This window comes from Quercus lobata, chromosome 1, assembly GCF_001633185.2.
Source record: "Quercus lobata isolate SW786 chromosome 1, ValleyOak3.0 Primary Assembly, whole genome shotgun sequence".
NCBI classification, from domain to species: domain Eukaryota; kingdom Viridiplantae; phylum Streptophyta; class Magnoliopsida; order Fagales; family Fagaceae; genus Quercus; species Quercus lobata.
In genome coordinates, this window is record NC_044904.1 from 11739400 (window position 1) to 11753692 (window position 14293).

Below are 14293 nucleotides of genomic sequence, written 5' to 3' on the forward strand. Positions count from 1 at the left end.
GAAAGAAAACAATTTTAACCAAGGAGGTTGGCCAAGTTGGTTGAGCTCTTGGTCTCAAAGTGTTTGTACTTGGCTCGACTAGGTGTGCTCCCTAGTTCGAGTCCTGCTACCTGCACTTTGAAAATAATTTCCTTGGCCAGTGCTTTACCCCTTCGTGGGCTCACCCGGCACGAACAATGATTAGTCTCTGGTTGAAAGCCTTGAGGAAACATTGTGGGAAAAAAAAAAAAAAAAAAAAAAAACAATTTTCTCTTGTATCTCTCTTCAAACGAACTGATCATAACACAAGAAAAAGAACTTGTTAAGGTCAGTATGAGGTTAGTTGCGTGAAACTGTTACAAATGAGTGTACTTTAGTTAGGAGGTTACAGATGTGTCAAAGCTGCGCTGATGTTTAATAGATTGAGATGTAATAATTTGTTGTAATTGAGAAAGTAGTTTGTTAGTTAGCTGGGAATAGTAGAATTGAGAAAGTAGTTAGTTCATTAGTTTAAAGTACTTAGTTGGCTAGAATTGGGAATACTAGAATTGAGAAAGTAGTTAGTTCATTAGATTAAAGTACTTAGTTGCTAGAATTGGTTACAAATATCCTTTAAAGTACTTAGTTGGCTAGGAATACTAGAATTAGTACTTAGTTGGCTAGGAATACTAGAATTAGTAGTTAGTTGTCTAGGAATACCAGAATTGTTACAAATAGCTAACAACTGAAGCGTATAAAGGGGAACAAGGATCTCAATAATGGAATCATTGAAGAATTAACCCAAACCAGTACCTAATCTCTCTAATTCCCTATCTCATCTTTTCCACACTTCTTGGAGGCTGGGTTGGCCTCGAATTCAACCCAAACTATCTTCTTTTACTTCTTAATCCTTAGAAAGATCTTAATGAAAAGTACAAAGAATTGATTAAGAGACTACACATCTTGGGCGCCAAGTGGAATTAGGGTAAAGGTAGAAGGTTTCCTAAGATTGACCTTCTATTTTGTTTTTTAGAATCATCACATTAAGGTATGCTTTGTATTCTTTGTTGTAGAATTAAAAATTGTACATTATCTCTCATAAATAAATTAGATCCTTGTATTTGCTTCCGCAATTTTGTTGTATGTGATGCAAAACTATGTTTTTCAATAGATAATGCATGACACTATTGATGACTTTGATTGGAGTGAAAATAGGGAAGATAGAAAATGGAGTAGATAAAATAAGAGAGATTTTAGCTGGAAAGGGTGTTTGATTAGAGTGATTTGGGGGGAGAGAAAATGTTGGGTTAGGTTGTTTTCTCCCTAGGCCTACCACTTTTTAGCCCTCCAAATCGGAGAGAAAATGGGGAGGAGAAAAGGTTGGTTGGCCCACCAATCTTTTTTTTTTTTTTCCTTTTCTTTTCTTTCTTTTTATGGGTTATTTATTAAATTTTTTACTTGCTTATTTTATTCCAAAATAATAATTTTTTTTCCATTTATAAAATATTTGTATAAAAAAATTCATGTAATAGGAGCATGAGAGAGTAAATTTATACAAACTCTATTTTCTATTCCCCACATTTCCATTCTCTAACCAAACACAAATAATTAGAACTAAAATCTCTTTTATCTCCCTACTTTTCCATCATCTATTCCATTTTCTATCCTCTCACTTTTCTATCATCAACCAAACGAACCATAAGTGTTAAATGACATTCCTTTATAAAATCGGATTTTCTAATCCAAACTTAAATAACTTGGTTTGCCTTAATATCCTAATTAAATGAGTTAGAATACTCTTGGTTTGCCTTAATCTCTCAATTAAATGGTTAAGTTTTGATGGTTGAATAAGTGATCTGAGATTAAATCACTGCTTACATAAAAAACCGATTGGTGTCTTAATCTGATGCTAAAGAGTTATCATTAGCAGATGTCGTAGGCTAAAATTCTCTAAAAAAAAAGGTTAAGCTTTGAACAAATAGGCCTATAAAATTAAATTTAAAATTTGCTCATTTTATCTTAAACTCTCAATTAAATGAGTGAGAGTAGATTCAGTGGCTTGACTCTTGACACTGAGAAATTATTAAGTCCACTAGAAGGACTATTGAAGTGGTATTTATAGTCTTTCTAACCAATAAAACGCTTCTATTTATGCAAATGTGATATCATCTAGTGGATTTTAATTTTTATGTTGGTTAGGATTCTAACTCACAGACTTGCATAAATGAAATTATTTCATTGGTTGGGAAGACTACTTCAGCAATCCTCCCAGTGAACCTAATAATTTCTCATTAAGACGTTTTTATCAATTGAAAAATCATTAGATATTCCCAAAATACAATGACATAATATTTCCTTATTTTGGATGATTTTAATTAGTAACATCCTTAATTATGTGAGAGAGAAAATACTACGTCACTATAGTTCTAGATAACTGGATAATTACTATTGTAACCATAAGTGAGAGGTTTCTTGTGATGCATTTATGATGCTATGCTGACTATTAACCAAGTTCTGATCCAGGTATCAGTTATTCAGTTGGCTTGCAGGAGGGTCCAATGGTGTTCCAAAGTGTAGTCCTTTTTCTCTTCATGTCCTCACTCATTTTCTCTTCAACCATCACCACTGCCATTGCTGCCTTGCCAAAACAGCAAGAGCTAGATCGAATTTCAGCACTGCCTGGACAGCCACCAGTAACATTTTCTCAATTTTCTGGCTACGTTACGGTCAACGAGCAACCTGGACGAGCTCTCTTCTACTGGTTGACAGAAGCCACTGCTTTTCCAGAAAAGAAACCTCTTGTTCTCTGGTTTAACGGAGGTTAGTTTAGCTTCTTTCTCACTTTTTATCTTTAATTTCCACCGACTACTCTTCTCCTGTAATTCTAGGGTGCTAGTCTAGCTCTACTAGGAATGAATTACAATGTATCCATCTTGATAGCACTCTTCACAACATTTATATAGGAAACATGAATTACATAGGGTTTTTTCTTTCTTTCTCTTTTGGAAAACATTAAAAGTAGATCTTCAGAAAAACATTCCATTCGAAGCAAGAACAAGAATTAATTAGAAGCCATGAATTAATAAGCATTCAGAAATCACAAATGGTGATGATGATATGTTTCTTTCATTAAAGAAGAACAATTCAAAAAAATGAGTTTAAAGAATACAACAATTTTAACCAACTTTTGCACAATTGATTTAAAATGACATATGATGTGATTGATAATGTTAATAATGAATTTATATGAAAGTGATATTATATTAATTATAATAATTTGCCATGTGTGAAAAATGACTATGAAAACTATTGCCTCCTAACATTACTTGCTATAAAAGTTGTTACTATCTACTTGTGTTTAAATAGTTGAAATCAACATCAATAACAATAAAACGTGTCACTATCTAATTGTGTTTAAATAATGGAGACCGACATCAGAATTAATATAAAAATATATGGCATAATAACAATTATTAATGAAAAGGGTTAGACCCTTTTGTAGTTGTATTCTAGTTATGTAATGTATTACAAACCCGATTTAAAACACTAATATTACTATTTTTGTATATGTTCTAATAAGTATTACTGTTTACTCAAAAAAAAAGGGAAGGTCATAACCTCATATGTGAGGTGCTTCAATGTGGATTACTAAGGAGACAAATAATATACTTGTGAAAAGGTTGCACACAACTACAAATACTCATAAATAGTATATATTTTTTTAAAATAAAAAAGTAGAAGGGTTATACAGATATTATGTAGTGAAATTCTCAACTAAATAACTGGTACATATTTTGTTATCCCTCATGTGAAATGTTAACAAATGCTTTAAGGAAATTAGTTTGGACAAAGTTTAACAAATTCAACATTGGATTACATCTTTTTCTTATAACCTCCATGCTTGCAAGATTTCTAGAAAATTAAAAATCAATAACTATATCATCAATAAATTGTTTAAATTGCAAGATATTGTAGTTTAAAATTATGTATAAAATATAAACTTATAGATTATGTAGTAAATAATATCTAATTGACACAAAATTTGACATATGTATTAAGAGAGTAAAGAAAATACAATTCAACGGTTAGATTTTTAAAATATGTTGTAATTTTTATTTTATTAAGGTTGTAGCCTAAGGCCATAACCAATTTTGTAACTAAATTTTGTCCAAATATTAATTATACATTGTGTAATTTTGCAGGGCCAGGTTGTTCATCGGTGGCATTTGGAGCATCAGAGGAAATTGGGCCATTTAGGATTAACAAGACTGGTTTATCACTTTATCTCAATGAGTATTCATGGAATAGAGGTAACAACCACTATTCAAATAATTAATATTCAGCAAGTTGGTGAACCTTTATCTTTGCAAATTTGTGGTTAAAATCTATCATGTGTTTACTATTTATGCTTACAGAAGCAAATCTTTTATTTCTTGAATCGCCGGCTGGTGTTGGTTTTTCATACACAAATACAAGATCCGACCTTAATAATTCCGGAGATAAACGGACTGGTACTAGATTATGATGATTTTATTATTATTATTATTATTAGATTACCATAAGATTATGTTGTAAGTGAATCCTATGTATTACCAATTTTGTGACACAGCTGAGGATGCTCTAGTATTTCTAACTAGATGGATGTCAAGATTTCCACAATACAAACATCGAGAATTCTACATTGCTGGGGAGAGCTATGCTGGTATGTGTGTGTGTGTATATATATATATTTGCAACAAACAACTAATAACTTATTATTACACAATTATGAGTAATTCTAAATAATCATAAGCTAATCTTTTCATTCTTTTTATAGGGCATTTTGTTCCCCAGTTGGCAGAGAAAATTGTAGAATATAATAAGGCACTCTCGCAACCTATCCTCAACCTTAAAGGATTTATAGTAAGTAATACATAATTAACACAAATTTGAACACCAAGTTTGATCATAACTCTAATTAAAAAATTTCAATCAAATTATGCAGGTGGGAAATGCAGTTTTTGATTATTACTATGACGAAATTGGAACAATAGAATATTGGTGGAGCCATTCAATGATATCTGATACAAGATATCGATCAGTTCTCAAGAATTGCGATTTCAAGGTGGTAGAAAGTGAAAGACCACAACCATGTAAACAAGCAATGTACCATGCCACTACGGAGCTTGGAAACATAGATCAATACAGTATTTATACACCAACTTGCTTGGCATCGCATGATAATACCATGAGCCCTATAAGGTTCAAAAATACTCTATTGCGTCGAAGGCTTTCTGAGTACGATCCATGTAGTGCAAATTATGCTGAGAAGTATTATAATCGGCCGGAAGTACAAAAGGCAATGCATGCAAATGTTAATGGAATTCTTCGCAACTGGACTGTTTGCAGGTTTACTATTTAATGAGTCAATAATTTTTGTTTATGTATTTACTTTTTAATAATCCAATAATTGGGAAAGAGTGATTTGAACCTGAACATCTTCATTAGAAACATTAAAAAAATATCAATTGACCTATAAGGCTGTTAACTTTGTTTGTTTCTAAAATTGAAAACATAATCCTAGGCGTTTGATGATGCATCTGATTCCTATATATACTTTTCTATTGTGTAGTGAAGTTCTCGGAATCGGACCAGGCAAAATTTGGACAGATTCTGAATTTTCTATGTTGCCAACATACAAGAAGTTGTTTACAGCTGGTTTACGAATCTGGGTTTTCAGGTAAAAGTTTTTAAATGCTGAGGATAACAATTTTTCTAATTAATTAAAGTACTATCGGTTTTATACTAACATTACTTGTATTAATACACATTACAATACTGGTAAGTAATTTTTGGCTGGTGACTTGGATTGGGCTACGTACAACTACAAGTGGCAAGACAACATTGAGACACTACAACAATGAACAAAAAGACTATACTTGAGAAAACCTGTGTGAATAAATTTTTGACACGACCCAACAAATAAGAAGAACAATTCTCTAACCTGCTCTTTGATTCAATAACATGCGCACTGTAAAAAGAAGCACTGTACTAGAACTTGTAGGCCTCTGAGTCTCTGAGCAATTTAAAGTCATTGATAGTGATATGGACAATATCCTTACGTAGTCCAATAATACTTATCCTTTTGTTGAAAATCAATTTCACAATGTCTACTCACAGAAACATCCCAATGAAAATTTTTCACCATTTCTTTTCTTTTTCACCATAACATTTGGAAAAGGTTTAAGATAACAAAATTTATCACAACTTCTTGTCATAACTGCAATGTGGCAGAATATGAGTTATGAAAAAAAATTGTAGGTTTATGTGAAAGCAACCGATAATCAATTACAATATGGCAGATAAGATAATTGTTTTTTTTTTTTTTTAATTAGATTCTAGAATTACTCTAACATTAGTGTTGGTAGAAGTTCTTCTTTTGCAGTCAGCGACTCCTTCACTTTTAGATTTCATCTCTTGATTTGGAAGGCCCTATATATGCCTAATGAGCATAACCTTGGGCTTGCCTAGCCATCTTCCTTGTAGACTTCCTGGTGTACCAAACTTCAAATTTGTAGCCAGAGTCCTTTAGCAACAATTTATATTTTGAACAACTTGAGATTGAATGCTTTATCCTAATTATGAGAGAATTTTTTTATAAATTATCACTCTGTAGTCTATACTCAATATGTTGCTCTCACATGCTGATGCAAATTTTTTAAATTTTTTTTTATAAAATCTTACATGCATATTATGATCATCTGTGTTTGCCTCCCATGCATTGTTGATTACTTATTGTTTTTAGTTTAAAGCTTTTGTTTATAAACATAGTCAATTCCATATCGAAACAAACAAATTAGCATAGTAAATATTCTAATTTTTAAGGCAATTGCCCCTATGTTGATGAGAAGATTAATGAGCAGTGTAATTGCAATTGCTTTTGATTTGAAAAGTAATAAAGAAGTATAAACAACGAGAAAGATCTAATTTTTAAAGGCCATTGCTTCTATGTTGATGCAGTGGGGACACAGATGCAGTAGTTCCAGTGACTGCCACTAGGCTATCCCTCAGCCATCTCAATCTCACCATTAAAACTCTGTGGTATCCATGGAACGAAGATGATCAGGTAATTAAACACAATTTCTTACCAAAAATCAATCAAAACCTCCAACACACTAACAAAAATATATAGATAAGTAGATAAAAATACTCACAAAGAAATGTTATATTAATCTGAAAATTAAACTTCTTTTATAGGTAGGAGGATGGACAGAGGTCTACGATCAGCTAACTTTTGCTACAGTGAGAGGGGCTGGCCACGAGGTTCCACTATTTCAACCCAAGCGAGCACTCATTCTTTTCAAATCTTTTTTGGCAGGGAAGGAATTGCCAATTTTACCTGGATATGAGAATATAGATTATTGATTATGGAATTGCCAAAATTTCCTGGATATTATAACTAAAGAAAATTGATTATCTTTGAGCAATTTATTGAGTGTAATTGTTTCATGATTTGTATTGATATATTACAAATCCAAAATTAGTGTCTCTACATATGGAACAAGATCCTCTCCATTTCAAGTCACAAATCCAATAAATAAAATCTTAACTGTGGCATTTTTACCTATGGCTTCCCTATGTTGCATGCCATTTAGAAACCAATTGAGTAACCCAATTCAATCCTTAATTAAGGACCAAAAGCATATTTAATTTTTCTTTAAAGACATTTCACATATTATGAAAAAAAACACATTACTAGCACCCGGAAAATGAATGACAATTTCAACAACAAATCTAACCGAATGAAGGAAAAGACATCCTTAGAACATTTCTGGATTCAAGGTCATAGTACAAGCAAGTAGCCCTGCCTTGGTTTGTAATCGTATACAAAATTGAAGTGCATCTCAGATAACAGTATGAGATGAAGAAATAATTACTTTGAACCCTCACCAATGCCTGGAGGCATTCCCAAGCTCTGAGCAAGATCACTCATCCTCTCCTTCATGGCCTAAAAAATATAAAAGCTGAGACTTTCGGTTTTATGGCAATTGGCAAAGGTGGAAGTCAGAGTTTCGAATACAAAAAACTGGAAATTCTCATGACCTGGACACTCTTCTGATGTGCATCCTTGTATGCCTCAGTAACTAAAAGTGAAAGTTTCTGCACATAGTATCCCATATAGTATCCCATCCATTACTGTAATCAGAACCCCAAACCAATTGGACACTCTAAATTATTTCCTACATCCTTTGAAGATTCTTCACAATTGGAAGGGTGATGAAACCGCATAATAACCAATTAAATAGTTTTCTTCTTTTCTAAATGTATTTCCAACCTATGCAGTCTATGACAATTAGATCATTACATAGGCATGTTTTTTAGCCTAAACATCAAATGGTTGAGCATCATTAGATAGTTATCAAGATTTTTTTTTGAAGTGTTACACTGAGTAATTTTTACTAAAGGGAAAATCTAAAGGATATTGACAAGGTCAAATTCCACTTTCTGCAAACCTCCACCACAATAAAAGGAGCCCGCTAGGGTGAGGGAAAGGCCAGTCGAGCCAGGCCATCAAACCAAACCAGAAATTTCCCCTAACTCTAATTCAATGACTAGAAATTTTACCAGCTAGTTGAGCTAATTGGGACCCACTTGCAAGTAATTTATCAAAAATCATAAAACAAACTAGCTCTTTTGGGTTTCTTTTCCTGTAATTGCATCAAGAATGCAAGTTCTGAATCGATTGGATTTAAATTAGTTTAGGTAAGATGCATATCTAGATATGTTATTATAACTATACGTCTATACTATAATTGAAATGAAATCCTACCTATGATATAATGTAACCAAATTTCAACATTTTTGGATACTCAAATTCCATTATCTTTTCAACTAGGAGATGAAAGTCTGTTTTTTATGGTTTTCTTTCTGGCTGGAACTTACATCAACAAATTTTTATGCAATGCAAAATCATTCCCATATTAATGTGATAGAAATGTGTGTGTGTGCATGTGTGCAGGTATGTGCTTGTAGAATTTTTCATCCCTTTTTATGAAGCTTTTTGTTGATGTATGGCAACTTTAGATCAAGTCATTTTGACCTCATGATATTTGATATTCAGGTCTTTTGAGTGATTTAAATGAAAAACATCAAGTTGCAGCACAGAACAACAACAAAAAAATTACCTATACTTCCTTTGTCATGCCATTTGGAGGCCTAAATTAGATTTTAACAAGTCCATATAATAATAGGTATGTTTAGTTTAATTGATTTATTTGATACAATGTAGGTCCTAAAGTTGACAGGTTAGCAGCAATGGCTGGAAAGTATAAGGTATATTTGGTAATGGGTGTGATAGGGATGGATATACACTCTACTGTACTGTTCTGTTCTTTGATTCTCAAGGTCGTTACCTGGGAAAGCATCAGAAACTTGTGCCAATAGCAATGGAGCGTATTATTTGGGGATTTGGAGATGGATCGACAATTCCAGTCTTTGAAACTCCAATTGGAAAATTAGGTGCTGTCATTTGTTGGGAAAACAGAATGCCTCTTCTAAGAACAACCATGTATGCTAAAAGTTAGTAATCTTTGATGCTTAATGCAACTCACATTAATAAGAACACTATCTCAATTTTTTTCAAGCTGCTTTTTAACCCTTTCTTTACCTTCCTATCAGTTGTGAACTAATATAATATTTTGATTATTTATTTATGTATTTTGCTATGACTAAATGTTGGAGAGCTAAATTGGTATCAGACCCGGAGCATAAGATTTCAAGAAAGTTACAGGCCACCCTGGTGGTCCAGTGAAGCATGGTATTTACAACCCTCTCTCTCTGACTAAATGTTGGAGAGCTAAATTGGTATCAGACCCGAAGCATAAGATTTCAAGAAAGTTGCAGGCCACCTTGGTGGTCCAATGAAGCATGGTATTTACAACCCTCTCTCTCTCTCTCTCTCTCTCTCTCTCTCTCTTTCGTGTTTGTGTGTTGGATTCTAACTTGGTCCTAAGAAATGTATTTATTTCATTCCAAATTTTAATTATATGCCACGTGTCTAGTATTATGGCAAATACATTGACATGTAAAAATAATATTTGAACACATGGCATTGTTTGTCTAATCATACCAATTAAATATAAGAAGTTGCCATATGTTATTATAGAGTACTTTGAAAACGAATAAGTGTTATTGTAGAATGCATCTACCAGTTTTGGGATTCAATTTTTATAATATATTATAGATAGGAAACATCTAAAAAAAAAATCAAAAGAGCTTACCAACCGTTTTTTAGTACTTAATTTTTTCAACTTTTTGAAAATGAACTGCTTGAAGGAAGATTAGTACTTAGAAAATGAAGTTTAAAAATACCATACTTTGAAAAGGTATGATTTCAAAACAGGATGAGATACCCACAAACAAACCCAACAAATAGGGCCATTGCCCAAGCTATGAGAAACAAAATTAGCAGTTCAGCGATTAACAAAAAAAAGAGGGAAAATGAACGTTATAAGACAAAAGATTCGTAAGGTCTAGGCTCATCTCTCTTCATAGAAAGTATTATGGTATTAAAAGCCCAAATTGTCATACTTGGACATTACTACAAGTTTGTTTTTTTTGGCCCATTGGGTTCTGTCTTCAGTTCCATTGGACCAATGGAGCTCTATTATTGGATTTCATCTCCATTTTTTAATTTTTATGGTCAGCTCATGAGATGAGACCTATTGGGTTCTCTCTTTGGTTCAATTGGGCCAAGCGAGCAAATTAGGTTCTGTTGGATTTCATCTCCATTTTTGTTGGTCGGCACAAGAGATGAGACCGACCTATTGGGTTCTGGCTTTGGTTCCATTGGGCTAGTTTTGAGACGTAGGATAAGCAACTTTTTAATGTCGTCAGTTTTTTTTAATGGGTCTAAAATAAGGGAAGTTTATTGAAAGGATAAAAGGGGAAAAAATGTTTATTTCCAAATTGGTTCAGAGGAAAATTTCCTACAAATCATATTCGTGTATGCAACTTTTTTTTTTTTTAAGAGAGTTTTAATTTATGCCATCTGCTCCTGATAATAGTTATTTATTATCAAACCATGTCACTAATTGATTTTTGATGTAGGCGGAGATTGAACTTTAAATATCTTATTCAACCATCAGAGGTTTTACCAGTTGAACTAATTGGAACCCACTAATCTATGCAACTTAGATGAGTTGTTTTCATCTAAATAGGTGTTTTTTTTTTATCTTTCTATTTTTTATTTGACCATGTGGTTATAACCTATACAACTCACATCACAGAGTCATTGGTTGAACCAGTAACCTTAAACTTTCTTCTTATTTAAATAATAAATGTTGATAGTTTTATAAAATTTGTCATATAATAGATTGAAAGAGATTCCCAAATCGATTTGAAGGAAAAGTTATTAAAAAAAAAAAGAAAAAAAAAGAAAAAGAGCTTACCAGCCGTTTTCTACTATTTATATATTTTTTTCAACTTTTTGAAAATGAACGGCTTGAAAGAGGATTTATACTTAAAAAATGAAGTTTCAAAATGCTATACTTTAAAAAGGGATGATTTCAAAACAGGATTAGATACCCACAAACAAACCCAACAAATAGGCCTATTGGCCAAGGTATGAGCAACAAATTTAGCATTCCAGCAATTAACAAAATACAAATATTGCACTTAAAACTCTGGGACGAGCAGTAAAACTTTGATGTCTTGGGTTCAAGTAGCTATATGTGTATTCACTCCCTTAGGGCCATCGAACTGGGGGTATTTAATTGCCCCTTGAATTACCCAAGGTGCCCTTGCGGGAAACTTCTTGCTGAGGGCCTGTGCACCCCTAGGATTAGTCAAGACAAAGTCCTAGACACTTGGTGCCAATCAAAAAAAAAAAAAATATATATATATATATATATATTGCACTTAAGATTTGAGCTAATATCAAGTACTACCAAAACGTTTTCAAAATTATTCAAACTAGCATGTAACCCATGCAAATACATGAATACATTTAAAATTAAACACAATTTTTATTATAAAAATATAAACAATTAGTTGTAGGAGCTTAAGAATTTTTTGCCTTTGGCTTTTGGCTTTTGGCTTTGGCTTGATTGCCTTGCCTTTGCCTTTGCCTTTGCCTTTGCCTTTGCCTTGGCTAGAATTCTTTTGTCCCACATTGGAAGGAAAGCTTTCCTCTTCATGCCTTATAAGGCATGAACTATAAGGCATGAAGAGGAAAGCAAGCTAGTGGTACTCTTCATCCATTGGTTCATGCCTTATAAGGCATGAAGAGGAAAGCTTTCCTTCCAATGTGGGACAAAAGAATTCTAGCCAAGGCAAAGGCAAAGGCAAAGGCAAGGCAATCAAGCCAAAGCCAAAAGCCAAAGGCAAAAAATTCTTAAGCTCCTACATTAGTCAAATAAAAAAAATAGCATGTACCACATGCATTAATGCATACATATAGATACATTTAAAATTAAACACAATTTTTATCATAAATTAAATATATATAATTAGTCAAATTATTTTTTTAAGTAAATGTAATTAGTCACATATAAAAATTCTTACCTAAATTTAATACTACTTATGATAATTTTTTTTTCTTATAGTTTTTAATAGGATAGAATGTGTAGTGATTTTCGTTGTGTGGTGATTTTTATTGAGTATATATGATTGTTTAAAAAAAAATTATAGTTCATTAATATTAGATTCTTTGTATTTTGCACTCACTAACTCACTTAGCATAGGAGAAAGGGATTGAGATCCAATGCAATTGTATTTTCAACGGCTTTGATAGAAAGTTAAAAAATACTATTAATCTCAACACTTGAATCAAAATTTTTATTTAACCTCTTAACTTTATAATTTTTTGCTGTAATTGCATGATGCACTAGATGCACTTTCTAATTTTTCTAGTGTATTCTTGAAACTAAGTGGGAGAGCCAAGTGTAAAAGACACAAAATTTTATATATAAAGAATGAATTATTTCAAATGGTCGTGCATTTTTTTATTAGTGATCCTAGGAATACCTTAAATTTTACTATAGGCTTACAAACTAATTTGTCACCAATCATTAAAAATTAATTTAAACATTGACTAATTATGTTATTGAAGTTCATCAATCATAGTGATTGTCATATCATATATGAACGTTTAGCATTTTTTTATGAAATCTTTTAATAAGGCTTTCAAAATATGAGGCTATTAGAAACCTAATACAATTAAAACCCTAAAATGCTTCCCCAAAAAAAAAAAATTATATTGTCGCCAATCATTAAAAATTAAAAATTAATTTAAACATTGACTAATTTCCTACAAAGTCATACACCAAATAATATATGTCTTTCTCTCAAAAATTAGATTACAAATTTACTTAACTTTGTATCGTCATATATCTTAGATAAGATAATTTTATTTTTAAAAAATAATATATAGTTTTTCTTCTTGTTCAAATTTATGCTTCAACTATGATATTCAATTCTTCTTATGAAATTAATAATAGTTTTTATTAGAATTATTCATTAAATTATGTATTTAATGCATAAAATTAACCTCGATTTAATGAATATTAAATAATTATATTTAATTAATATTTATATATAAAAAGCTACACATAGATCTTTCACCATATGCTCCAATATCTTGGGCTGACCATTGCCAAATGGCTCTAGATTTAGGGAGCTCTCGCAAGAAAAACAAGAATGAGTGACAAGTAGGAATTTCTTTTTTGGGCCAAAACTTGGAGTTTGGAAAAATTGGGATGTCTTGATCATATTCGAATCTAAGAAATTGATTATAGTAGACTTTTAGTTTTTTAAAGTTTGAGATTGTTTTCATAATGGCCCTTTATGTTCTAATATTTTTATTTTAGCCTTTTATAGTTTTTTTTTTTTTTGGTTGAGAAAGAAGCCTTTTATAGTTGATCCAATTTTCTATTTGGCTCTTTACGTTTTAAAATATTCATATTCATGAAGGACTAAACATAAAACTAAATAAAAAATGAATAGTCAAAATGAAAATTTTAATATATAAAAGACTAAAATGAAGATAACCACAAACTTTAAGGGTTAAAAATCCAAGAAATTCAAGAAGATTTGAGAAAAATCCTATAAAATAAGGCAAATATATATTATAATATATAAATTTTTGGCCAACAAGTATCAACAAGACCAAAAATAAAATCGAATTTTTAGATATAAAATCAATGAGAAATACATTTTGAATAACAAATGCTTTTCTTCTTAGTTTTTTTTTTTTTTGTTTTTGTTTTTGAGAAAGAAGCCTTTTATAGTTGATTCAATTTTCTATTTGGCTCTTTAATTACATTTCAAAATATTCATATTCATGAAGGACTAAACA

General features: G+C 31.5%; 1 protein-coding gene across 1 annotated transcript; it reads left to right on the forward strand.

Annotated features, from left to right (window-relative positions):
- The first annotated feature begins 1321 nt into the window (after nt 1-1321).
- LOC115995095 (serine carboxypeptidase 24-like) lies at nt 1322-7420 on the forward strand. The gene is made up of 10 exons (XM_031119530.1): nt 1322-1337; nt 2482-2778; nt 4161-4268; nt 4374-4469; nt 4568-4660; nt 4775-4860; nt 4943-5346; nt 5570-5677; nt 6958-7063; nt 7195-7420. Exons 1-10 carry the CDS (start codon nt 1322-1324, stop codon nt 7360-7362), a joined length of 1482 nt encoding a protein of 493 aa, XP_030975390.1. The 3' UTR covers nt 7363-7420.
- Nucleotides 7421-14293: the final 6873 nt, after the last annotated feature.